A 24,219-nucleotide genomic window follows, 5' to 3' on the forward strand; every position below is an offset into this window, starting at 1 on the left:
CCTAAAGCGTAAGACTGAATGTTTGTGCCGTAAACGGCAACTGAGCCTTGAACAGTTTAGCGACCAGTATCCTAAATTATCTCCTGAATGTTACCTAACAGCGTGAGCGGACTAAGCGTGGTGCCATAACCATCGACTTACGTGTCCCAACCGCTCACTTGTCATACATTTCCTAAAATGGGTAGGCGCAACCCGTCGATTACTAAAAATATGTACGACATCAATAATAAAATTTATTTCGTCTAGGCAGCAATTCGCTGCCACCCCTAGGTCGCTGAATGCCAGCAAGTACTTGTCCACCATTTTATAGCGCTTGGAGTCATAACAATTGGTTGGTGGTCAGCCGTACCCAGGGTTAGCTTCCCACGGAATGCGGTAACTGTCTTTCCCTTAAGCAAACTACGGATGCCGGTTGAACAAAGCAACCGCATCTAGAAACTTCCACGCAGTCCGACAATTCGGCTCTCGCCACATTGACCTGCCGCTTGTGAGTGGCCAATTTTCCCCTTGACCTCTATGTTCCAGGGTGGCTCGGTCTCTGGCCCCCCCAAGAGCAGGGCAGTAAAACATCAGGTGTTCATTTGACCAGACCTGCCTGCACAGCTCATCAGCCGCCATGCAGAAGCGAAGCACATATTGGTTCAAGTTTGGGAGGTTGGTGAGCACCTGGGCACCCGTTGCCCTTAAAAAAATTCGAGGCATACCGTCCCCGCAGATCCCGTATAAACTTGTACAAGGGTCTTCCCTTAGACGTAGTGTCCCGCTCCAGTAGCCGTGCTTTCATCGTGAGGCTCTGTAGCCTCTCCCGCAAGCAGGAGATGGGCAGCTGAACGAAATTTATATCCGGTGCGTTATGATCACAGTACCGTTCCGGTACTGGCCCGGCTCGAAACCGCATTCCAAATATCTCCGCCTCCTGGCCTCTTCGTAATCTCCACATGGCTGTCCGAACTTTCACCGCTAAATCGATTTGGATAGCGCCTTTCCCAATACGGTGGTAGCATCGTAGGAGGTTGTTTTAAAAACACCAGTGCATACGATTAAGGCTCTGCGCTGGGCACTTCTTAAACTTTGAACAAGTGCTCTATTCATATCCAACCTATGCACCCAAACGGGCGCCGTGTAAGAGGTCATGCTTTCGAAAGCACTTCGGTGCACCGTGTACATTTGATGGCCCGACAACCCGTAGTCTTTCCGAGCAATCCTCCTAAGCTTGTGCGTAACAGAGACGGCGTCCGCCGCTACTTTCCTAATGAGGTTAATAAACAGCAACTTTTCATCAAACAAAAAAACCTAGAACTCTCACTCGGCTGATGACACAGACTTTATACTTAATGTCGGAGTTACGAATGTACGATAATTTTTCTGCATCCTTAAGAAGCATAAACTTCGTCTTAGGCACAGAAATCTTTAAATTTTGAATGTCCATCCAGCCCTCTGCGGTTGACAAGGCCGCCTGCGCCCTTGCGGTTGACGGGCTGCTACGTAAGGGTCCGTTCGTTTGCCGAGGCCGCTGTAGGACCCTATCGCAGCCAGTCTTGATGGCCCGGCCGAATTGTTCACCCACCGATTCCACCTCCTCCCTGTGCTCCACGCGCCTGTATTTATTCCAACCCCTGTATTTAAAACTTTAAACATGGAATTCCAAAAATCCTTTCTTAGTGTGCACTTACACCCTAAGAAGAACACGTATACAAATTTTCATTAATTTCCCTCAGCAGTATTTGCTGGGCTTTGATTATGAATACATGACGACATAATGATTTGTAGTATATAGATTTCAATGATTTTAAATAATAATATTAAAGTTATTAATATTTAAAATACGGTATATTTGAAATAAAAATATATCAATAGAAAAGCCGAGATAGCTATGTAGCCCATTACCAGATTTTTTTTACAAAAACAATAAATAAAAATCATTAACATAAGTATAAAATGGATAGGATATGTAAAATTCTTTTCCGACAAAAATAATTTTACATATTTTCAAAGGTCTTCCATTTTTTCTTTTACCTACAGTATAATATTTTTAAAAAACCTGTAGGATAAATATATTTTCTTTCATTCGGGCTAAACGTGATAGATGAAATCCCTTTTTATATCCTTTATTAAACGTTTTTAATTCCAGGTTTTAATTTTCACATCCTTTATTGTTGTTAATAACTTTTTTAAGGAAAAGTATCTGTCAATCGTAATCACAGTTGTCGTGGAATTTATTTTAAATTTCCAACTTATTTAACGATATTTTGAACGAATGTTCTCTAAACAAGATATTAAATTCATACAATGCATTATACAATTTAACTTTTAAACACTAAATTACATTAATACGAGCCGTTTAGATTTATGATAATAAAATCCGGTAAAATTCCGGAGCGATTTTACAAACGGATGGTCATTCGTTCTACCTAATATTAATTGCATTTAAATATTTTCTTTCCATTAGATGTAATTAGTAATTCTATTACAAGAAAACAACGTCCAACAATTTACGACTAAATAAAAACATCTATAAAAAAAACAATTACAAAAAAAGAAATCATAGACCAGAGAGTATAATTTATACTGAAATACGTTCTCCAGGATTATCAAAATTTTTTTTTCCAGTTCGCAAAGCACACTCTAAAATAGCTCATTTTCAAGGTTGAATCGACATGACAACGACAAAGTTTAATGAACTTTGTATCATTAAAATTACTGACCTGAAATATTCTGGAGATAAATACACAGGCATTTAAATTCTTTAATATTAGACAGTTACTAAACAGCGGATATCGGTGTACTTTGATGGTAGGGGATCAATTAACCACACGTCTTAGGAACGGTCGGCCTCAATCTGTAAAAGACTACAACTCATTTACACGTCATACATATCAACCTCACCTCATTGGGTCGTAAAGGAGTTGCTTACTGTTCACTAGTCGAATAGATTGCAACTTACGTATTAGGCAAGTAGATATTTTTACTTCACCGGTAATATAATTATACTCTATACTACGAGATATAAGGAATCAAATTTTTACATTTCGGGATTTTTCAAATCTTCACCGTTTAATGATCAACCTCTAAAAAATAAGAGACTACAATTTTAATAATGAAAAATTACAGAAGGATGGATTTTTTATATTACATTTTGATACTTGCAGACTAAATGAAACGATTTGGATAAAATTCAGCAATATAATCTACGTATGAAGGTCACCGGTGTTTAATTTTGATTGTCGTAATCGGATAATGGAAATTATGGGTATCATATCTCAAAATTTAACTCAGATTAGATAAATTAAAAAAATATTAATGACCTTTAAGTAGCTAAGATACTTTCTAATTATGTTTCATCTTATTCAAACCCCCCTACAAAGGGGGCAAAAAACCCCCTTTCTTTCTTTTCTGTATTTCCTAGAGTCAAAGTAAACATTTTCTATTAATTAAATGATTCCGTAACACTGGTATGTCACTTTGGTTATATATTTGGGTAATTTCATTCGGTGATGGGAGAGGGGAGAATAAGCCTAATTTTTGTTTGATATCTTTAGACTAGAGTTTTACGATGACTTCTGAATACCGGTCATTGATGCTATTTAATTTTGATTAAAATTTTCTTTTGTTTTATTTGAGTTTTTCTGGGCGAAAAACGCTTCGGCGTTATCATCGCCCGATTACGATGTACGTGTTTAAAAAAACTAAATTTCAAAAATTCACAATTGAAAATTAAATAAAAACGCCCGGAAAATAAAACACGAAGTATAAATACAAAACCTAACAGAATAACAAAAATTAAAACGAAATAAAAACTTAAGTAGAAATTTAAAATCAAAACCGACTAGAATATTAAAAACAAAGACAAAATAAAAAACCTATAGAAGTTTTTTATGACATACAACTGACACAAAACACTACAACTACTATAAAAACCAAAAACACTATTAAAAAGTATGTAAAACATTAGCACTCCGGAGAAAAAAACTCTTAGTCCAAAACGTCTTTATTATTGCCAGGATTATACGAAAATTCCTGGGCGATTTAAATTTATGACGCAAGACCGCATAACTATGCATTCTACAAAAATGTAGCACACAGCCAAACGGCAGTTGCACCGCTTGCATACCGGTGCGTTTACTGACATCAGATACCCGTGAGTAACTCTCGTTAAGTCCTATCCGCAATCGGCAGAGGATCACTTCCTCACGACGAAGTTTCCTGTATGAGTACGAGGCTACCACCCCGAACCGGGAAAGGCTGTCCCAATCGATTTAGCGGTGAAAGTTCGGGCAGCCATGTGTAGATTGCGAAGAGGCCGGGTGGCCGAGGTTTTGGGATGCGATCTTGGGCCGGGCCAGTACCGAAACGGAACGGTGATCACAACGCACCGGATATAAATTTCGTTCGGTCGCCCATCTCCCGCCTCCGGAAGAGGCTGCAGAGCCTCGCGATGGACGCATGGCAGCTGGAATGGGACGCTACCACTAAGGGAACATCCTTGTATAAATTTATAAAGAATCTGGGGGAATGGTATGCCTCGAGCTCGTTTTTAAGGGCAACGGGTGCCCGGATGCTCACCAACCGCGCTTACTTGAATCAATATCTGTTTCGATTCCGCCTGGGAACTAATGAGCTGTGCGTCTGCGGGGAGGTCTAGTCAAATGAACAGCTGATATTTGACTGCCCTGCTCTTTTGGAGGGCCAGAAACCGGGCTACTCTGGAACTTAGAGGTCAAGGGGAAAATTGGCCACTCACAAGCGACGAATCAATGCGGCGAGAGCCGCATTATCAGACTACCTTGGTGCGGTTGCTATGTTCAACCGACATCAGTAGTTTACTTAAAGGAATGACTCCTACCGTACTGCTGTGGGAAGCTAACCTAGAGATATACGGCTGACCACCAGTCAATTACGGCTCCAAGCACTTTAATACGGTGGACAGGTACTTTCTGGTATTCAGCGACCTAGGCGTGGTGGCAAATTTCTGTCTAGACGAAGTAAATTTTAATTTATGGATATCATATATATTTTTAATAATTAACGGGGTGCGCCTACCCATTTTAGTAAATATATTACAAGTGAGCGGTTGGGACACGTAAGCTGATGGTGTATGACACCGCGCTTAGTCCCCTCACGCTGTTAGGTAAGCTCTAGGAAGCTATTTAGGACACCGGTCGCTAAACTGTTTCGAGGCTCAGTAGCCGTTTGTGGCACAGACGTTCGGTCTTCTACTTTAGGTCGATCGAATGGGGAGGTGGCGGGAAAAATCAAGGAGTCCAATGGCAACACAGAACCTTTAATGTGCCGGAGTTTGTTATATACTGTGCCGTCCAGTCACCTTGCCACTTTGCGCGAAAACTGAGTTTACAGAGTTAATAAAGTCGGTTGCAGTAACAGGTGTAGTGAAGCACGGTTGACTACATGCGCGTTTAGCAGCGGAATCTGTACGTTCATTACCCGGATTCCCCACGTGGGTAGCGATCCAGCAGAAACTTACTTGTGTTGCGATGTTGAATTGTGTGGATCGATTAAATCGATTATTTTTACAAAACTAATATATTCTAATGTTCCACTTCAGTTTTTCTCCCAAATAATAGTCTATTTAGGGTGAAGCCGTTGTTAGTAGCCGGGAAAGTTATGTAATACTCTGCGGGGTTGTTAATTTCCTGGCATCATAGCTCTGAGCTATACTGCAAAAAGGAAGGTATGACAATAAGTCAAAAAATGGGATACGGATTTTTTACATTTTTTCTCGACGTTTCATGATCCAGAGACTCCAAAAAACAAAAAAAAATCTCATGTGGACGCCACATGACTTCCTAGAACGCCTGTTAAATTACACATGTACACATTTTTAAAAGTAAAACAAAATTTTATTCCAGTAATAACTCGACAACGTGATTTTTCTAATTTTTTTTTTTTATCGTCAACGAATTGTTATTTATTGTAAAACGTTTTTACAATTTCAGGTAAATAATTATTAATAAATCAATATATTTAAATTAAAAATAAGGAAATGAAGTCGGATTCGAACCGATATCTTGCATATCGGTTCAAATATCTTGTAAGATATAAATAACCCTTGTAAGATCAAAATATTTCATTAATTAAAATTTTATTTGACTGTAACTATGAAAACAATGAAATAAGTACCGCTTATGATATATAGTTGAAAAGCTCTCGATGAGGGCTTATAACTGCAGTTAACAAAAAGTTCAAAATCCAAATGTTTTGGATTTTGGGCTTATTTGGACACTTTTGGTTAAGTCGATTGCAATCAAAAGGGAAAGTGCACAACTACATATTACAACAGACCTAAATCCAAAATTTCAACATCCTACGGTTAATCGTTTTCGAGTTATGCTTGATATATACGTACGTACAGACGTCACGCCGAAACTAGTCAAAATGGATTTTTAAGTTGAAATCTGTAAACCGAAATTTTTCGCGATCACAATACTTCCTTTACTTCGTACAAGGAAGTAAAAAGTGTTAAATAATTTGTTTTTTAAATCGTAATTTTTAAACTTTGATCGGCACCCCGCACCCCAATATTGTCTCCAAAGTAATTTTTGAGTCGCTTGCTAAACTGCTATGCCAAGGAAGAAATTTAAAAAACCTGTTAAAAAGTAAGCGATAAATAAAAAGATAGATTTTTGATTTTTGATCACAGTGAATTTTGAGACGATTTTTGTTTTTTAATGGAAAGATAAGCATGCACGCATATACTGCTCACAGCTACTGTACAGTTTATCAAAAAGTAGGTTTATGTTTGTAAAAATTTTAAAATATTTATCCCCCAGAAACCCTCGTCTCATGAGGATACTGACTCCAAAATTTTACGAACAAATTTTTTATATCCGAGTTTCTGTACAAAATTTCATCGAAATCGTTTTATGCAAACACGCTAACCGCGTACATACGACGCTAGGCTGATAAATTTTGCACATATTATATGCGTAGCGTGGAAATGAAACGAGATATTTGAACGAAATAAAAAATGAATAAAAGTACAATACCTTAGCTACAAAATGCAGCGATTATTTTTCAATATAATCCCCGTTTAGATCGGTACACTTTTCCCAATGTGTGACAAGTTTTTGCATTCCTTCACTGAAAAATTCTGGCGGTCTTCCTCGGATCCAAGTGGACACAGCTTCCTTCACCTCATCGTAGGTGGTGTAACCATTACCTTTGAAATCCCTCTTGCGATGAGAGAAGAAGCGGAAGTCCCGTAGACCCAAATCCGGTGAGTATGACGGATGCGGAACAGGCTCAAATTTCAGCTTGCAGAGACCCATCAGAAAGTTTGCGCGGTACCCATCGTGCACAGTTTTTACGGTAACCCGATCGCTTGATAATCTAGCCTACTCGTTCTTTACATACGCTTATACAACTGAATGGCGATGCGTCCGGGTGATTCGCCGGTCGCTGTGAAGTAAACGGTCCACCTCTTTACGATATTTTTCGTCAGTCACAGAAACCGGTCGTCCGCTGCGAGGTGCGTCCTCAATTGTCGCTTTACCGGCTACACATTCGCGAAATTTCAACGCCCGCCTATTCACAATACGTCTGTCGACAGTTTCACTATTGTAAATCGCTTTTAAATGATAAAAAATATTCGTAGGATTCACATTTTCTGATATTAAATATTCTATCACTGCCCCCTGTTTTAACCGTGTTGACTTCGACTCCATTTTAATCGCTACTGAAAACAAACCGGTAACGGATTTCAACGCATTATCGCAGGTTTGTAGAGGGGGAATTTATCTATCATGCGCTGCCAAACCCGACTCGATAGTACCTTTTATCTCCACGCATCACGTTAGTACGCAAAATTTATCGGCCGAGCCTTGTACGCTGAATATTTTTAACGTAAAAGAACGCGCCGACAAATATATGATTTTACCGTAAACTTTCTAATCTATATTTCCGAAATTCCAATCTGATATAATAACGATTCTTCATTTACGAACTACTTCGGCCTCAGGCTTTTTAATTATTAAAAAAAAGTTATATCCTTCATTCATCTCTTTTTATAAGAAAGTTTATATCAAACAGAGTTTGTAGATTAATTATTATTAAAACTGAAGAACGTTTTACTTTTATTTCTAAGATAGACTACTATAAAACATTATATTCGAATAATAATTACGTATTTAAATTATACGCAATCACAAACCGATAAATAGCAATTTATAATAGGGAAGTTACTCGTATATTACAACGTTAAATGGGTCAACACGAAACCGGTTTTTTTTGTTCGCTACTGAACCTAGAGTATAATATGCGTACCGCAAATATATAAATATTAATGACCGGTTACGATTAACTCGGCAATTGTAAATAAATAAATATATATAAAAAATATTGCATAAACATAGGGTGACATTTTTCAAGGTTTTACATGATGTTATCTGTTAATTACTATTTTTCATTAAAAATTGAGTAATTGCCTAAAAAATTAAATTTTGCGGTATCTATTTTCTTATATTTCGTAATAATTTTTTAATCCTTTATTAAAAATAAGCCGACCTACTTAATTTATTTTTACTTACTTGTACGAAGTAAAGGAAGTATTGCGATAATGAAAAATTTCGGTTTTCAGATTTCAACGGAAATATCTATTTTTACTATCCCTGAATCCATTTCGACTAGTTTCGGCGTGCCGTCTGTATGTATCTCGCGAAACTCAAAAAACAATTAGCCGTAGAATGTTGAATTTTGGATTTAGGACTGTTGTAACATCTAATTGTGCACTTTCCCCTTTTGATTGCAATCGGCTGAACCAAAAGCGTCCAAAAAAGCTAAAAATCCAAAAGATTTGAATTTTGAACTTTTACTTAACCGCTGTAATAAAACCTCATCGAGAGCTTTTGAATTATATATCCTAAGTGGTACTTAATTTCATCGCTTGCATAGTTAAAGCCAAATAAAATTTTAATTAATGAAATATTTATATCTTACAAGGGGGAGACACATCGGTTCAAATCAGACTTTATCTCTCTTTTTTAACTTTCTTTTTTTAATTTAAATATATTGTTTTACCGATAATTATTAACCTCTAATTGTTAAAAAAGTTTTACAATAAATAACGATTCAATAATAGCGATAAAAAAAATTATATGTAAAAAAAAATATGTAATTTAACAGGCGTACAAGGAAGTCATGTGGTGTCCACACAGATTTTTTTTTTAGCAATAATTAATGATTGAGCCGTACAAAGCTAACGATAACAATGATGAAATGAGATACATATATCTGTCTTGTTACGTATCACAGAATACATTACAACCATATCCGCTGTTTTTAATAAACGTATCTAATTAACGTTATTTTTAAAATTGAAACTTATACGAGACATCTATATATTTAAACGAACGTATCCTGACTGACTGATTCATCAACGCCTAGCAAAAACTACTACAACGATTGCCAATTTTCCCCGTTTCCGACAATACTAAACGAGATAATCACTCGAATTGGGCTTGCAAATAATCTTCAGATAAATATTTAAAAACCATTTTCAGTTTTCGAATTTTTAAGGGGGGCGGCAGTGTATGGTGCACGGTTCAACCAATGCAGCCACTGTTACCCCACATCTGCCATCTGCCTCCGGTTACTTGGCTAAAATACATAAAAGTAATTGAAAAAAAAATCTAATGCGAACACCACATGACTTCCTTGTACGCCTATTAAATTAAATGTACACATTTTTAAAAGCACAATAAATTATTAATAAATCAGTATATTTAAAGTAAAAAAAAGGGGAAAAATATGAAGTTGTATTTGAACCGATGTGCCTTTCCCTAGTAAGACAAAATATTTCATTCGGCTATAACTCTGGAACCGACAAAAATAAGTACCGCTTTTGATATATCATCAAAAAGCTCTCGATGGGGTCTTAATACCGCAGTTATGACAAAGTCCAAAATCCAAACGTTTCAAAACTAAAACCCCGCTTTATTTAGAGGTCTGACGGTATACATATTTTTGGCCCGATCGATTGCGATCAAAAAGGGAGGTGTTGTAGCAGTTGATGTTGTAACAGTCCTAAATACAATATTTCAACGTTCTAACGTTAATCATTTTTGGGTTATGCGAGATACGTACGTACGTATAGACGTCACGCCGAAACTAGTAAAAATGAATTCAGGGATGTTCAAAATGGATATCTCACTTGAAATCTAAAAACCGTAATTTTTCGCGATTAAAATACTTGTTTTACTTGGTACAAGGAAGTAAAAATGGAATCGACCAAGTAACCCGCATCGTTACTAGATTTATTTTCAATCGAAAACACAAGGGACTTTGACCGTACTTGACTAATTTATAGTTCTACAACATATCTAAATTTCAATGAAATTATTCCTATAGATTTTAAGTCGCAAAGTTTTATACGTAGGCTTATAAATAAATATATAAAGAATATATATTTTAAACGGATGATTTTTCGTACTTCTCATACCTCAAAATTTAAAGAAATTTCATATTCATTCCCCTTCCCCTATTCCAGCCTGCGATCGAAAGTAATACCCCCTTACTTTACTTCGAAAAGTCGCTTGAAACAACATCCACTATATCACACCGCAGATAATACAACAGTGTTTTGCTGTAATTCAACAACAGGTAGAAACAACCTTACTATGATTTTAAATTAACGAAACATTTAAAAATTAAAAGGTTTTCTTTTACAGAAATAATATTTCTCCTCGGAAGAATTTTTAAATAACACTAATTACACAATTTTAAAAACCTCTTATTTTCTGATTTCCATACGACGTGTATATAAATATGCGATCAATAATTTTTTTATTAACACCTTCTGAATTGAGATTTATCTCGTGTATTTATTATAGTCATGTATTGTACGCATTTTAAATAATTTATATGGCCTTTAATCTTACATATTTTTTTAATTTATAATTAAATGTAAAATATTTTGCGATGTTCCTCTGATCAAGGTTTTACTAAAATTATTTTTAATCTATTCAAGCAAATGTCCGGACAGTTCCTTTCGTTTTATCCGCGGAGTAACAAATCCTAACGTTACCCGTATACTCACCAAAATAAAAGATTTACTTATCTATAATAATTTTATCAAAAACGGTCCTTCGGTATGATTATACAATAAATATTTAAAAGCTAAAGCTCGCTTACCGACAAATCTTTTTATTTATTCAAGCGCTTTCGGAAACGAATTCCATCTTCAGGAACTCAAAGATTTTTTATATTATTCTTAATAAAATTAAAATTTGTTGTCGTAACTAAAAATCGTTATGTAAAGTGTACAAAATATATAACAGTGGTCGTCATGCGTTTAAAATTGTGTCGACTTAACGTCCTATCATTATGAATGTCTCCACCGTTCATATAAAAAAAAATGTTTAAAGTTCCTGAAGATGGAAATCGTTTCCGAAAGCGCTTGAACGTATAAAAAGATTTGTTGATAAGAGGGTTTTATATTTTAATTATTTATGTATTTATCTCTATTTATATTCTTACGCTAGAAAACTTACATTTATATAAACAAAAATGTAAATGTTCGTTTGTTTAAAATCTTAAATCTCCGAAACTTCTTCACCGATCGCTTTGAAATTTTGACACAACGTATCATTCGAATACCCGCGTTTTTATATAGCTACTATTTAAAAAAAAATACATACATCCTAAGAACACTCAAATTTATATACCTAAGATGTCACACCTCTGACAGGTAAAAACATGATTTTTTTGTAGTAGGGTTGTAGCGCGTGGGGGCGTGGGAGTTGGTCATATCAAATTCCGACACCGTAGTATTTATTGTATTGTCATCGAAGTTATATAAGTGTACCAAATATCATTGATTTTCATACGATAGATGAAAAGATTATTCCTAAAGCGAGTTAAATAAAATTTTTTAATAAAAATAAGTAAAAAAATTTTTTAAGACCCGTTCTTAAATTAAACGAACTGAAAGGTAAAAAATAATTTTAGGACTGTATCTGACAACAAGCTTTGATGATGATAAGTAACATTATGTGAAAATCGTAGTTTTAAATTAAAAATTTTATGTTTTTACCAATTTTTTCCTTATGCGTGTTTACACGCCACTCTTTAGGCCATTCGTCACGCGTAAGAAAAAAACTGGCAAATATATAAAATATTTAATTTAAAGCTATGGCTTTCACATAATCGTACATTCACCATCAAAGCTTGTTGTCAAATCCATTCTGAGATACCATTCTAAAATTATTTTTTACATTTTAGTGTGTTTAATTTAAGACTAGTGTTTTAATTTTTTTTCTACTTTTTAATGGATTTAATATAAAAGTGGTTTTTAAAAAGTTTTGTTTATATTTTTATTTTCTGCATTTTAGTCTTCATACTTTACAGCTGAGCTAGCGCACGGGTTTGAGCGTATTTAGCGAAAGATGGGATCGGTACGTTTTAAGGTGGGTAAATACCGCTAAACGATTTAATTTCCGAATAATCAAGATCCGGTCTTTTAAGAGTGTACCCGATGCGTTAAACTGTTAGTGCTTGACCTGTCGATACATAATCCGTTTGAATCGTGAAAATTGGACGAGCGGTTTCCGAGATATTACGGTGACACCCCATCGCACCCCCTCGCCAAATGTTTGAACGGCGCTCCAGGGGCGCTTGAAAATATTATCATCCGACGGGTGCCGCTGGGAGCGGATGGGATATCGTGGAAAGGGGGGGTCAAAAAATTTTTCAGAGCGCTAGAACCGACCGTTTTCGAGATATCTGCGATTTTCGTCCAAAGATTCGGATCCGGTTAAAAAGTACTAAATTTTCACAAAAATTCGATATATATTTCGCATATATATACGTGATATCGAAATACGTAGTAATATAACAAGTACACACCTGACCACCAATAAATATATACTAACTAATCGGGATTTTCCGCTAGTGATCGGTACATTTCGGCGCTAAGCTAAGGGGGACGCAGACACAGACACACATACAAATGCCGTTTTGTAGGGTAGGATAATGTTCTGAACATATACATCGACTAATACTTAACGCATGTTTAATTTATTGAATACATTGTATTTTTTGCACAATCGGCAACGATAGACTATCCCGCGACGTATGAAGAGTAATAGCGCGAAAGATATCAAAACAACGCCGACCACTAAAGAGTGCGGCTTTAGCGGTACCTTTATTTTATGACTTAGCTAGGGCATGTTCAATTTATTGAAAACACTACATATTGTTTTCTTATACTCATACTGTTTTCATAGTATATATATATATATATATATATATATATATATATATATATATATACATGATAACTTCAATAATATAAATTAAAGTAATGAGTACAAAGAACGTCTCTTGAAACTACGTTCAGACATAACATTAAAAAACAAATTTTCAGCCATGAATTTAATTAATTTTTGGATCGCAATAAAAAATGAATATCCAAATTTACATAACAAAGCCGTGAAAATGCTACTTCTTGTACAACTACATATTTTCGTGAAGCTGGGTTCACAACTATGACACTTATTAAAACCAAAACAAGAAATCGTTTATCAATAAATTCATCTCTTCGATTAGGTTTAGATAATTTACAACCCGACACTGAAACTGTGCAAAACGAGCGACAAATTTCTACCTTCATCATTTACAATCGGTTTGTAATACGATTTGTCTGTAATTTCTATCTTATATACGAATATATGTAAAAATGAATGTTGTTTGTTTGTCCCGTATGCGTTCCTATTGCGATGAAACTTTCACGAGCTGTTGTAGACCGCCCGAGAAGGTTTCTGAATTAGTTTGGACCCGCTAGGTGGCGCCGGTGTCGAAATATTTAAGAAACAAATAAATATACGGACTTTCTTCTTCTATATATATAAAAGGCAACGTATGTATTGTCCGCTGTAGACTATAAAATAGCGGACTGATTTACGCGCGGGAGAAAGGGATAAAAAGGGAAAGAGGAGAAAAGAAAAATCAAAAAAGGAGAGGAGAAAGCAGAGGAAAGTACGGGGAAAGGGAAAAGGAAAAGAGTGAAAGGGGAAGGGAAAAAGGGGAAATAGAGAAACAGAGAAGGGAAATAGGCTAAATGTGAAAGGTTAAATTTTGTGAAGTTTCGTAATGTTAATTTTTATCAAACTTTCCATCGTGTTCATTTAATCTATATATACTCGTATATTCAAATCTAACGATAGCGAAGCGTTGCCGGGTCAGCTAATATAAAAATAAAACCCGATACATTTATTTTTTATTTATTTTCTGATTTTCATTTACATATTGTTTTGTTGTTTATAGATCGAAAAAAAAAGTTGAGAGTACTTTTCCAGCTATAAATCAATTTATAAATGTCGGCTCTCTCGCGACGGGTTAATTTTAACCTTTTACGTTTTCGAAAAGATAGATCAATTTCGTAGACGTAGTTACCGCAATTTTTATTTAAACTTTTTCTCGCATCATCATTTTTATTATTCTGAAATAACCTTATTTTATGACCGTTTGAGAAACTTTAAATCGATTTTATTCTATAATCTTCTGTAAAACCGATGAAATCGGCTTTTACCGTTAATTAAATATTTATTGTACGGCGAGTATCGAGACAAAACGGTATACGATCTGTTCTGTAGAACGTTGTGTTAATTAGGTACTGCAAATGTAACCTGTTTCTTAATAATAATAACAAACAATATAACCGCATAAAAAATAACATAAAAATAAAAACGTAATAAAAGTCGATTAGATAATCGGTATACATCGACCACCTGTTTCCATTTTCGCAATAAAAACAGAGGTAAGCGAGCAAAATATAAACGGTAAATAATTACGAATGAATACTTCAAAAAATAGATTACAAATTTAAAATTATTACGTTCGATAAAAAATTATTTTTTTCAACGAACGAACATTTCGCCATCGAATTCTTCAATATGTATTCGTGAACACTTTTTATCTAGGATTTTGATTACGGATTTGGAATAAGCATCGTTAGAGGATTACAAAAATACACGAATGGTGTCGATCGGCTGTCGGGCTCACCTCAAAATGGCCGCCAAAATTAACGTTTTTTAATCACGGAGTTCGTTAGAACTTCATCGGTACGAGACGACGAAGTCAACGTAATACGTTTACAGTTCTAAACATGACCTATCACTGAAATTAAAACGGGGGAAAAAATTTAAAAAATATGCGTGAAAACATTATATTTCACTTAGATTATTAATAAAAAATACCTCGAATTTTGTTAGACAACGTTTTTTTTTTTCATTTGATAAACCACGGGACTCAAATATGTCATTTATTCATTTTTTTTAATGTACCTTAACGAATCACACCGCTAGATAGCAGTTCCTTATAGTACTAGGGAGCGTATATGAAATAATCAAACTTAAAAGAAAATATAATACAACTTGTTTTAATAGTAAATGCTCTTATGTAAATATGAAAGTACTGAAGATGAAAGAATTTTTTTAATTCCCATCACTTCGATAAAAAAATAAAAATAAAAGTATTACTTTACAAGATATTATACTAGTTTTATTAAAAAAGGAATAAATAAAACAGAAATAAATTCGATTTTACCGATCGAATTTAAGGATAAAATTCCAGGATTACACTTACAAAGTAATAAGCGCAATATTACATCACGGATTTTCGATTCGTGAAGGTTAAACGAGTTTTATTAAAAAAGGAAAAATACGGTATGAAGTGAACGATATGACTATCGACAGAAAGAAAATTGGCCCTGAAATTCAAATAAATTTTAATAATAAATCCATAAGAAAACAATCTGTAATTCGTAAAAAATATAACGTCGTGATATAGAATGAAATTGTAAACCGTACGGTAAAAGTCTTGCAGATGTCATTTCTTCCGCTCAAAAAAACAAAAATTTCTGTCATATAAATAAAACTGTTTTTAAATAATCGATACTGATATCAAAAAAAAAAAGAAGGTAAGACACTACATTTCTATTATCAAAATTTAAAATTTTGTTTAATAACAAATACTTGTAATTCACGTATATATTATATACACGTGAATTACAAGTTCAAGGATTATAATAAAAATAATAAACGAAGTAAAGACTTATTTATTTATTTCAATGAACCGGCTAATAAAATAATAATTAAAATAATTTAAATCCAATGGAGGTATTAAACCGAGGGGGTAAATTATTCGGCAGACGTGTAGATGCATAACGGGATGTCTTGAAGTAGCGTTTAGACTGTAAATAGTACGGCGGAGGAGGGTACACAAGGTCCAACAATTTATACCACCTCCCCATCAACCGAGCGTTTTAAACTTTAAGCGGTAAAACAAAATAAAAAAAAAATAGGGTAACCGCTTCGGTTTTGTATTAACACAAAAATATTTTTAAAAAAGAAGTATAATGAGCGATGACTGCAGACAGGAATTGAATTTTAACGAAAATATTTATTACTTTGCATAAAAATTCATAAGGTTCGCGAATAATAATTAATCAGTGTCGGTAACAATTATCAGCATTACTCGCGATAAGATAAACTTCCCGGTATCTTATCTTTTAGAAAGATAAGACGGATATGCGATAATTTTTACCGACAAGGTCCCAGCGCTTAAATAAATTAGCCTTCTAATGTTGTAACCTTTTACCTTCACGAAGAAAAAACACATACGCGATATAATTTATTAAATAAAAATGAAAATCATCATTTTTTTAAGATTAAATTTATCCTCGATAAAAACATTTAACAAGCAGAACACGCACGCCTGTCTACGAGGAATACATATATACTCTTCTCTTCGATCCACCGTTTTAAATTTAACTACGATCTACAATAAATAAATAAAGAGATTTTTTCTTTTCAAAAAAAATGTTCTTTCTGAACAACAAATAAAATCATTTATATTATTTGAGTTTATCTTTACCGACAAGTTCGAAATACAATACCCGCTTCAAAAGAAGAATAAAAAGTTGAGGATGGTCTTTAAACGTCTTATTCCCACCGTTTCCGATCGACGTTTCATTTTATCGCCTAAGATTATTTTTAAAAACAAAACTCTAGGGAAGTTCTAGGAAAGAAGACCGACTTTTCGTTTACGATGGCCTCTCTATTTCGCAGTCGGAAACGGACCGATTTTCAGAGTACAACGGCCTTCGATTAACCGATAAATCCTATACGCAAGCGTCAAATTTCAACTCGCTCACCGCTGCGACTCGCTGCATAAGCGCGTATAAAAAATACATCGCTACTCGGTCAACGTAACCTCAAATTAAGGGTAAGTTGTTGACCTTAAAGCGGGCGTAACCGAAGAAAACCGATCAAATTTTCACACGCACAACTACAGCGTATATAAATTTCAACGAAATTTATGAAGTAGCGATGGAGATTTTCGAGCCGCAAAAACTGTTCAAATTTTTTGGAACAATTGAGCCTAACTCAAGAACGACCGACCAACCTTCATCAAATTTTTATACGCGCAAATTCCGATTCCCTATTACAACGTATCTAAATTATAATGAAACCGATCTAGTACTTTTGGTTATTTTCGAGCCCCGACATTTCATAGATGAATGGTATTTACGTAATCCTAAGACCTCGAAACGAAGAGAAAATTTATTTTCAACCCGCAATGTTAGCGTGCGACCGAAATAAATAGCGTACTTTTCTTTGAAAAATTTGTAGAACAAAACCTCATGGATATTATTCTAAATGAACGGGTACATTGTTTGATAAATAAAATTCAGATGAACAACATTTTTTATTGTCGTTTTTTTTTTTATAGCTCTTCAAATTCTACTTTTCACAAAATTTGACAGATTGTTTTTTAACGACACGTAAATAGTTTACACAAAAAATTATGAAGATTGTATATAATGCTATTTTTTTTTTATTTCCTTGTACGAAGTAAAGGAAGTATTTTGATCGCCAAAAATTTCAGTTTTCAGACTTCAACGGAAATAACCGTTCTGACCATCCCTGAATCCATTTTGACTAGTTTCGATATGACGTCTGTACGTCTGAGATACGTAAGTCTGTATGCGTACATACGTACGCATAACTCAAAAACGATTAGCCGAAAAATGTCGAAATTTTGGATTTAACACTGTTATAAAATCTAGTCGTGCATCTCCCCTTTTGATTGCAATCAGCTGGGTCAAACGTATTTAAAAAAAGCCAAAAATCCAAAAAAAATTGGATCGTGGACTTTTTCTTAACAGCAGTAATAAGCCCTTATCGAGAGCTTTTCAACGATATTATCAAAAGCGGCACTTATTTTCATCGGTTACAGATTATAGCCAAATGAAATTTTAATTAATGAAATATTTGGATCTTACAAGAAGATGGCACATCGGTTCAAATCCAACTTCATCTCCTTTTCTTAAACTTTTTTTTTAATTTAAATATATTCCTTTATTAATAATTATTAACCTCCGATTGAAATAAAAATTATTACAATAAATAATAATTCGATAACAATAAAAAAAGATATGAACAAATCACAAATTTTAGTGAAACAAAATTTTATGTACTTTTCATTTTAATTCAAAAATGTTTACAGAGGTTAGTAATTATTAATAAATCAATATATTTAAATAAAAAAAAAAAGTTAAAAAACATTAAATGTATTTGAAGTCGGATTCGTACCGATGTATACTATGGTTACGGATCCGACACGTTCTCACTTACACCGCATATCTATTTGAGCGACGTGAAGCAAAATTAATGCATAAACTAATATAAATTGCTGATACAAACACCACAAAAATATATGATGCAATGCGGTGTCCACCACAATGAATCGTGTAATTTGTCCGCTTTATTAAAGAATTGGAGGATCGTATCTCGCTTTCAAATTAAATAAGTTTAAATGAAGCGCAGAAAAAATGCGTATATGTAATTTAATAACCGTACAAGGAAGTCGTGCGGTGTTCAAATCAGATATTTTTTTGGACGACATAACATGATTAAATGAACGGTCAAGTTAAATCGCGCTCAGTGCAATTTCAAATATGAAACACAAATAATATTAAATTTTTAAAACGATAATTAATATCTTATTAATGGATTACACATTTTCACAATAAACCGATTTTGCAAATTTTTACCAGATTTTTAAACGGAAAGCCAGCCTCCGTAGCGCGAACGGTAGCGACTCGACCTTTCATCCGGATGTCCCGGGTTCGAATCCCGGTCAGGCAAGGAATTTTCACACGCGTTTTAAACGGAAAGAATTTGGCGGTAATTTTTAAGTTTTGATGAAACGGATTGTCAGTACGATATTTTGTCATCGTTTTTCTTAATTATATATTAATAAATAATAAATAAGAAAAAAAATACTTATAATTTTTCTTTTTCAGGCTGAGACGGCACGCTCTAGCGGTGGTGTTTTGTACTTCCCACCACACCACCCATAAGTACAAGATGGCGGGCCTAGTCCGGATGGCGATTGACAGATACGTCAACCTAGTCGATTCAATAAGTGGTGAGCGATTATTTTTTTACTTAAGTATATATGTTTTTGGATGCGTCTGCAACAATTTTATTTTAAGCGCGTTAATAAAACGCCAAACACGTCGTAATTAATTCAAAACTAGTTTTGACTAGAAACAAAATTTTACTAACATATCATTATTTGGAACCTATAAAAGATAAATGTAAACTTATTCTATCGTTTCTATTTACGAACGCGTAAAAAAATCTAAAAAAATATTTTTTCAAATAAAATAAAAATTTCCACCTCTAACAAATCGCTGACAACAGAACCAGTTTTCGTGTATTCTAACAACACTTCAGCTTACAACAAAGAGCCTTCGATTTTAATAAATTACTGGACCGGTTTATAAAATCACCCCTTTCCAATTTATTTCAAACTAACAAACCGACTTTGTTACGCGGGCTTCGTCCGCGTAACACGCGTATATAATTTTTTTAGTAATTATTTTTGGACTGTTATTCTCAGAACGATCGCTATTCACAACCTCCCATCGCTTTTGCTCCGAAAGATATCATTTGAAATAAGTTTTCTGTTATTTAAAATTATCTAAAAAATATTTAATAAAGGATACGTTTCAAAATCAAATCAAGAGGATATTGAAGTTGTTCAACAACTAGTTTGCCCCGGCACACGAAGACCAGGAATTTAATGACTCCAATTTACGGCATTACAACGGGTACACGTTTTAATGGTGTTACCGACTTAAAAAGTTTAAATTCAGATAGACAATTAACCGATCAAAAGATGATTTGAGACCAAACATGTTTCTCGAACTCGAACCAAGGTTAAACGTCGCTTTTTGAGAACTCTCTGGGGTAGATTCAAGTTGTGTACGATTGTAAACTCCAGTAGTCCGCAAATCAACTGATTTGGAAGTCGAGAGTTCCAGCGTTCAAGTCCTAGTAAAGGAAGTTATTTCTATACGAATTTGAATACTAGATCGTAGATACCGGTGTTCTTTGGTGGTTGTGTTTCAATTAACCACACATCTTTACACATGAACGGTAATTCCCGGAGGCTAAACAGGAAAAAGAAGAAAAGAGACGTTCTTTCTATGATCTCACCGACCTACATATTATGAAGATATCGATAAAAAAAATGAAAAGCGAATCTACGCCGATTATGTATGAAGTTTTTACCCTCATCGAAATTTTTAGTTCAGGATATAAAAATCTACAGAATGCAACTTTATTCGCGTGAAGATGATTTCTCACCGGTCTCGTCGCCAGATCAATTAATAACATTAAATTTAATAAAACCTCTAAAAGCATTTCGAAGATCGATATCAATATCGAAATTCAATATTTCTCAAACCGTCAGAACTTTGTTAAATTTGTAAATATCGTCGTTCCATTTAATTTTATTATCAACTAATTTATTTTACGCGTATAACGAACATTTTTTATAAACATCTCGAATTTATTAATAAATCGCGTAACAAATATCTGATAAAGTCGATATTGACATAGATATGACAATCGATATAGACAACGAAATTAAATTTAGTAAAAGAATTTCTAAGTTATTTATTTATAAATTTTTTTAATGATTTATACAGCATCCCAACCCCTTAGGAGAAGACACCCGCCTTGTCACGCTTCCAGTCGCCATACCTCCCCCCCCCCCTTCATAGCCCTGATGGGCTTTATAGGAAGATTTATATAGCAGCGAGATCGTGAGGTTGAATGTCGGTAAATTATCCGAGCCGGCCTCCGTGGCGCGAAGTGGTAGCGTCTCGGCCTTTCGTCCGGAGGTCCCGGGTTCGAACCCCAGTCAGGCATTGCATTTTCACACGCTACAAAAATTGTTATTCATCTCATCCTCTGAAGTAATACGTAACGGCGGTCCCGGAAGCTAAACAGGAAAAAAATTATCCAAAAAGCCGGCCTCCATGGCGAGAGTAGTAGCGTCTCGGCCTTTCATCTGGAGGTCCCATGTTCGAATTCCGGCCGGTTTATGAAAAAGATACAAAAATTATTGTACGGATCTGGCGCTTCACAATTCCAGCGGCGTGTTGTTTGGCTGTTCTGCGCATGCGCAAATAGGAAGCTACACGCGAGGCTGCGAGGGAAAGAGAGCACTGTCGCTCCCGCAGTGTTGACCCTGGCGTGCTGACGGAAGGAAGTTTTTTTTTTACTTCGCATGTGTATAGAGTGTTCCTTGTTAATTTCCTTTTCTAGTTTAGTCGGCGGAAGGAATATGAAAGCGGTTTAGTTGTGTTTTCAGTAGCGATCAGAATATGGCGGAAAGCAGGGGCTTCTTTGATTGCCAAATCTGTCCAAAAACACGCTTAAGGGCGAAAGAGAAGGTAATTAGTGAAAACTAATTATTTATTTCTTTTTTTGTACATAGAAATTTAAATTAAGCACCGATGGACTATAGTGTTTTAAGCGTACATTTTATTAAGTTATTATCTAATAATACTAAAAAATGTTATCTGTATTGACATTTTATTATTTATTCGGATAAACCGTGTACCGTATTCTTGAATGCGATAAAGTGTAGAATTAGATTATTATCCTGCTATTCTTTCTATTTGATCCATTTTTTCGGCTCTTTATTCTACAGAAAACTTTAACCGCGGCCTTGAAAAGAACCAGAAAAAACTTTTGGATCGGTATTGCAATATTCCATATAATACTGATCGCATATCGATATCTGATATGCGATATTTGAAATTAAATAGAACACTTCATAAACGACACATCGTACGGATAAACAAAAACAAAATACTCCAGTACTTGCCTGGGCGGATCAAGGGATACCGTGATAAAACACCGATCGGAATAACATCACAAATAATTATAAAATCTCTCGACACGCAGAGACGTCGTTTTGGTTTGTTTCTGATACCGCGAAAACTGCTAAACAAATTATTACGAAAATTTAAACTGTAGCTTTCTTATGACCCCCCGGTCATAAGAACTCCAGTTCAAATCTCACCGATTTTACTATTAAGTAATAAAAATTATAAATAAATATCCCAGAACCTTTTTACTAAATTTAATGTCGTTTAATTCGATAGATATTGTCTATATCGGTTATCATGTCTACGTCAATAACGACACCGTCTACGTTCTTAAGACACTTATTACATGATTTACATATTAATTACACGACTGCCCAGAAAGGAGTCTAATATATTTAGGGTGTACGTACGTATATTTGTTTCATCGTAGCGATTCAACGGCTGAACCGATTTAGATGTATTACCCCGCGTTGGAATCTTCCGTTATCGGGAGTGTCATAGCCTGTACAAATATATATATATACTATGAATCGTATGTATATCGCTGCGTGAGCTTAGTTTGAACCGAACGATTCGAATCGATCGAACGAATAACGTTACAAAAATAATAAAATTAAATTTATATTAAATAAATTTAAAAATCGTGTGGCCGTTGGTTTAACGTGAAACGTTACAGACCTTGGATGAAATTCCTACGAGCTACAGACCGACCGATGGGAGAGCCACCGTCGTATTTTTTTTTAACAAAACTGAAAGTTTCCGAATGAAAATTTTAGTTCCTTCATTTGGCCAACTCTACAGATAACTGATCGGTCAATACGACCCCGAGTCGCTTTTAGTTTATCGGATCGAAATAAAAACGAGATATCGACTGCGTACTAAATTTAATTTTAATATAAAACAGACGCTAAACGGTACATAATACTTATTTCGACTGATATACGACAATTTTCTTCAACATCGGTCTGTAATTTGATAAGTAAGAGACATAAGGCGTAGTAAGCAGCGGTATAGGTGCTCGGCGCCGTCCGAGATCCCTTTTATCTTAAATATATCCCTTTCATCCGGAGGTCCCGGGTTCGTATCGCGGTCAGGCACGGCATTTTCACACGATAGAAAACTTGTTATTCATCTCATCCTCTAAAGCGATACCTAACGGTGGTTCCGGAGGTAAAAAAAAAGAAAAAGAAAAGAGGCTAGGGCCGTGGGGACGCCAACCCCCCAAAATCTTAAACGTTAAAGACTCCTCGTCGGGGATACTGTAGTAATGCACCTGAACTTGTGCACGAGAAGATCGGTAGAGTCGTTCTTGAGTTACGCTAAACTGAAGGTCGAACAAATTTTAAAGTTATGTCGACCGTGTAGCGGTGTATTTTTCAAACGCGCTTATGCGACGAGTCACCGGGGTGGACGAGTTGAAACCTGATGCGTGTGTGTAAGCTCTGCTCGTTAATCGAACGTATGTAGTGCGATGTAATCTAAAAATCAGTGCTTTTTGTGACTGCGAAACAGTGACGATGTTGAAAACGAAAAGTCGGTTTACCGGCGCAGAACTGCGCAAGTGGTTTTTTCTCAACTTATTTTTTTTATTCTTATTACTCGACTGGAGGTTAATTTATAAACAGCGCTCATATTTGTAAACTGCCGTAAATAAATTCTTCATTGAAGATTTCACTTTTAAGCTGAATATCTCGTACTATAAAAATAAACGATATAAAATTTCGTAAGTACGCTAATTAGAAGCAATAAAAAAAAATTATAGACTTTTATAGAAAAAAAAATGAAATTTATGTTTTATAAGAAAAAATAAAAAAATTATGTTATACAACATAATGTAATACATTAGCACATATATTCATTATAAACAAAATAATTTTAATTATTATTTATGTTGTACATCTGGTAACTATAAAATATATTATAACATAATTAACTTTTACGATACTGTTACATAAAAATTCAAATAAAAAGAGAAAAATTATTTATTAAAATTCGACAATAAAGGCGATCGC

The 24,219-nt window shown here is 34.7% G+C and overlaps 2 protein-coding genes across 3 annotated transcripts in view; one reads left to right on the top strand and one right to left on the bottom strand.

The window, feature by feature from the left end:
* LOC142332727 (very long chain fatty acid elongase AAEL008004-like) overlaps nt 1-24,219 on the bottom strand; it is a 392,025-nt gene that overhangs the window by 335,073 nt on the left and 32,733 nt on the right. The window lies entirely within an intron of this gene.
* Nucleotides 1-24,219, top strand: part of LOC142332728 (very long chain fatty acid elongase AAEL008004) — a 136,241-nt gene that overhangs the window by 49,286 nt on the left and 62,736 nt on the right. For both annotated transcript variants that reach the window (XM_075379324.1, XM_075379325.1), the window contains exon 2: nt 19,322-19,446. In XM_075379324.1, the coding sequence (XP_075235439.1) occupies nt 19,386-19,446 (61 nt within the window). In that variant the 5' untranslated portion in view covers nt 19,322-19,385. The remainder of the gene's footprint in view (nt 1-19,321; nt 19,447-24,219) is intronic.

This window comes from Lycorma delicatula, chromosome 12 (genome assembly GCF_047948215.1).
Source record: "Lycorma delicatula isolate Av1 chromosome 12, ASM4794821v1, whole genome shotgun sequence".
Taxonomy (NCBI): Eukaryota; Metazoa; Arthropoda; class Insecta; order Hemiptera; family Fulgoridae; genus Lycorma; species Lycorma delicatula.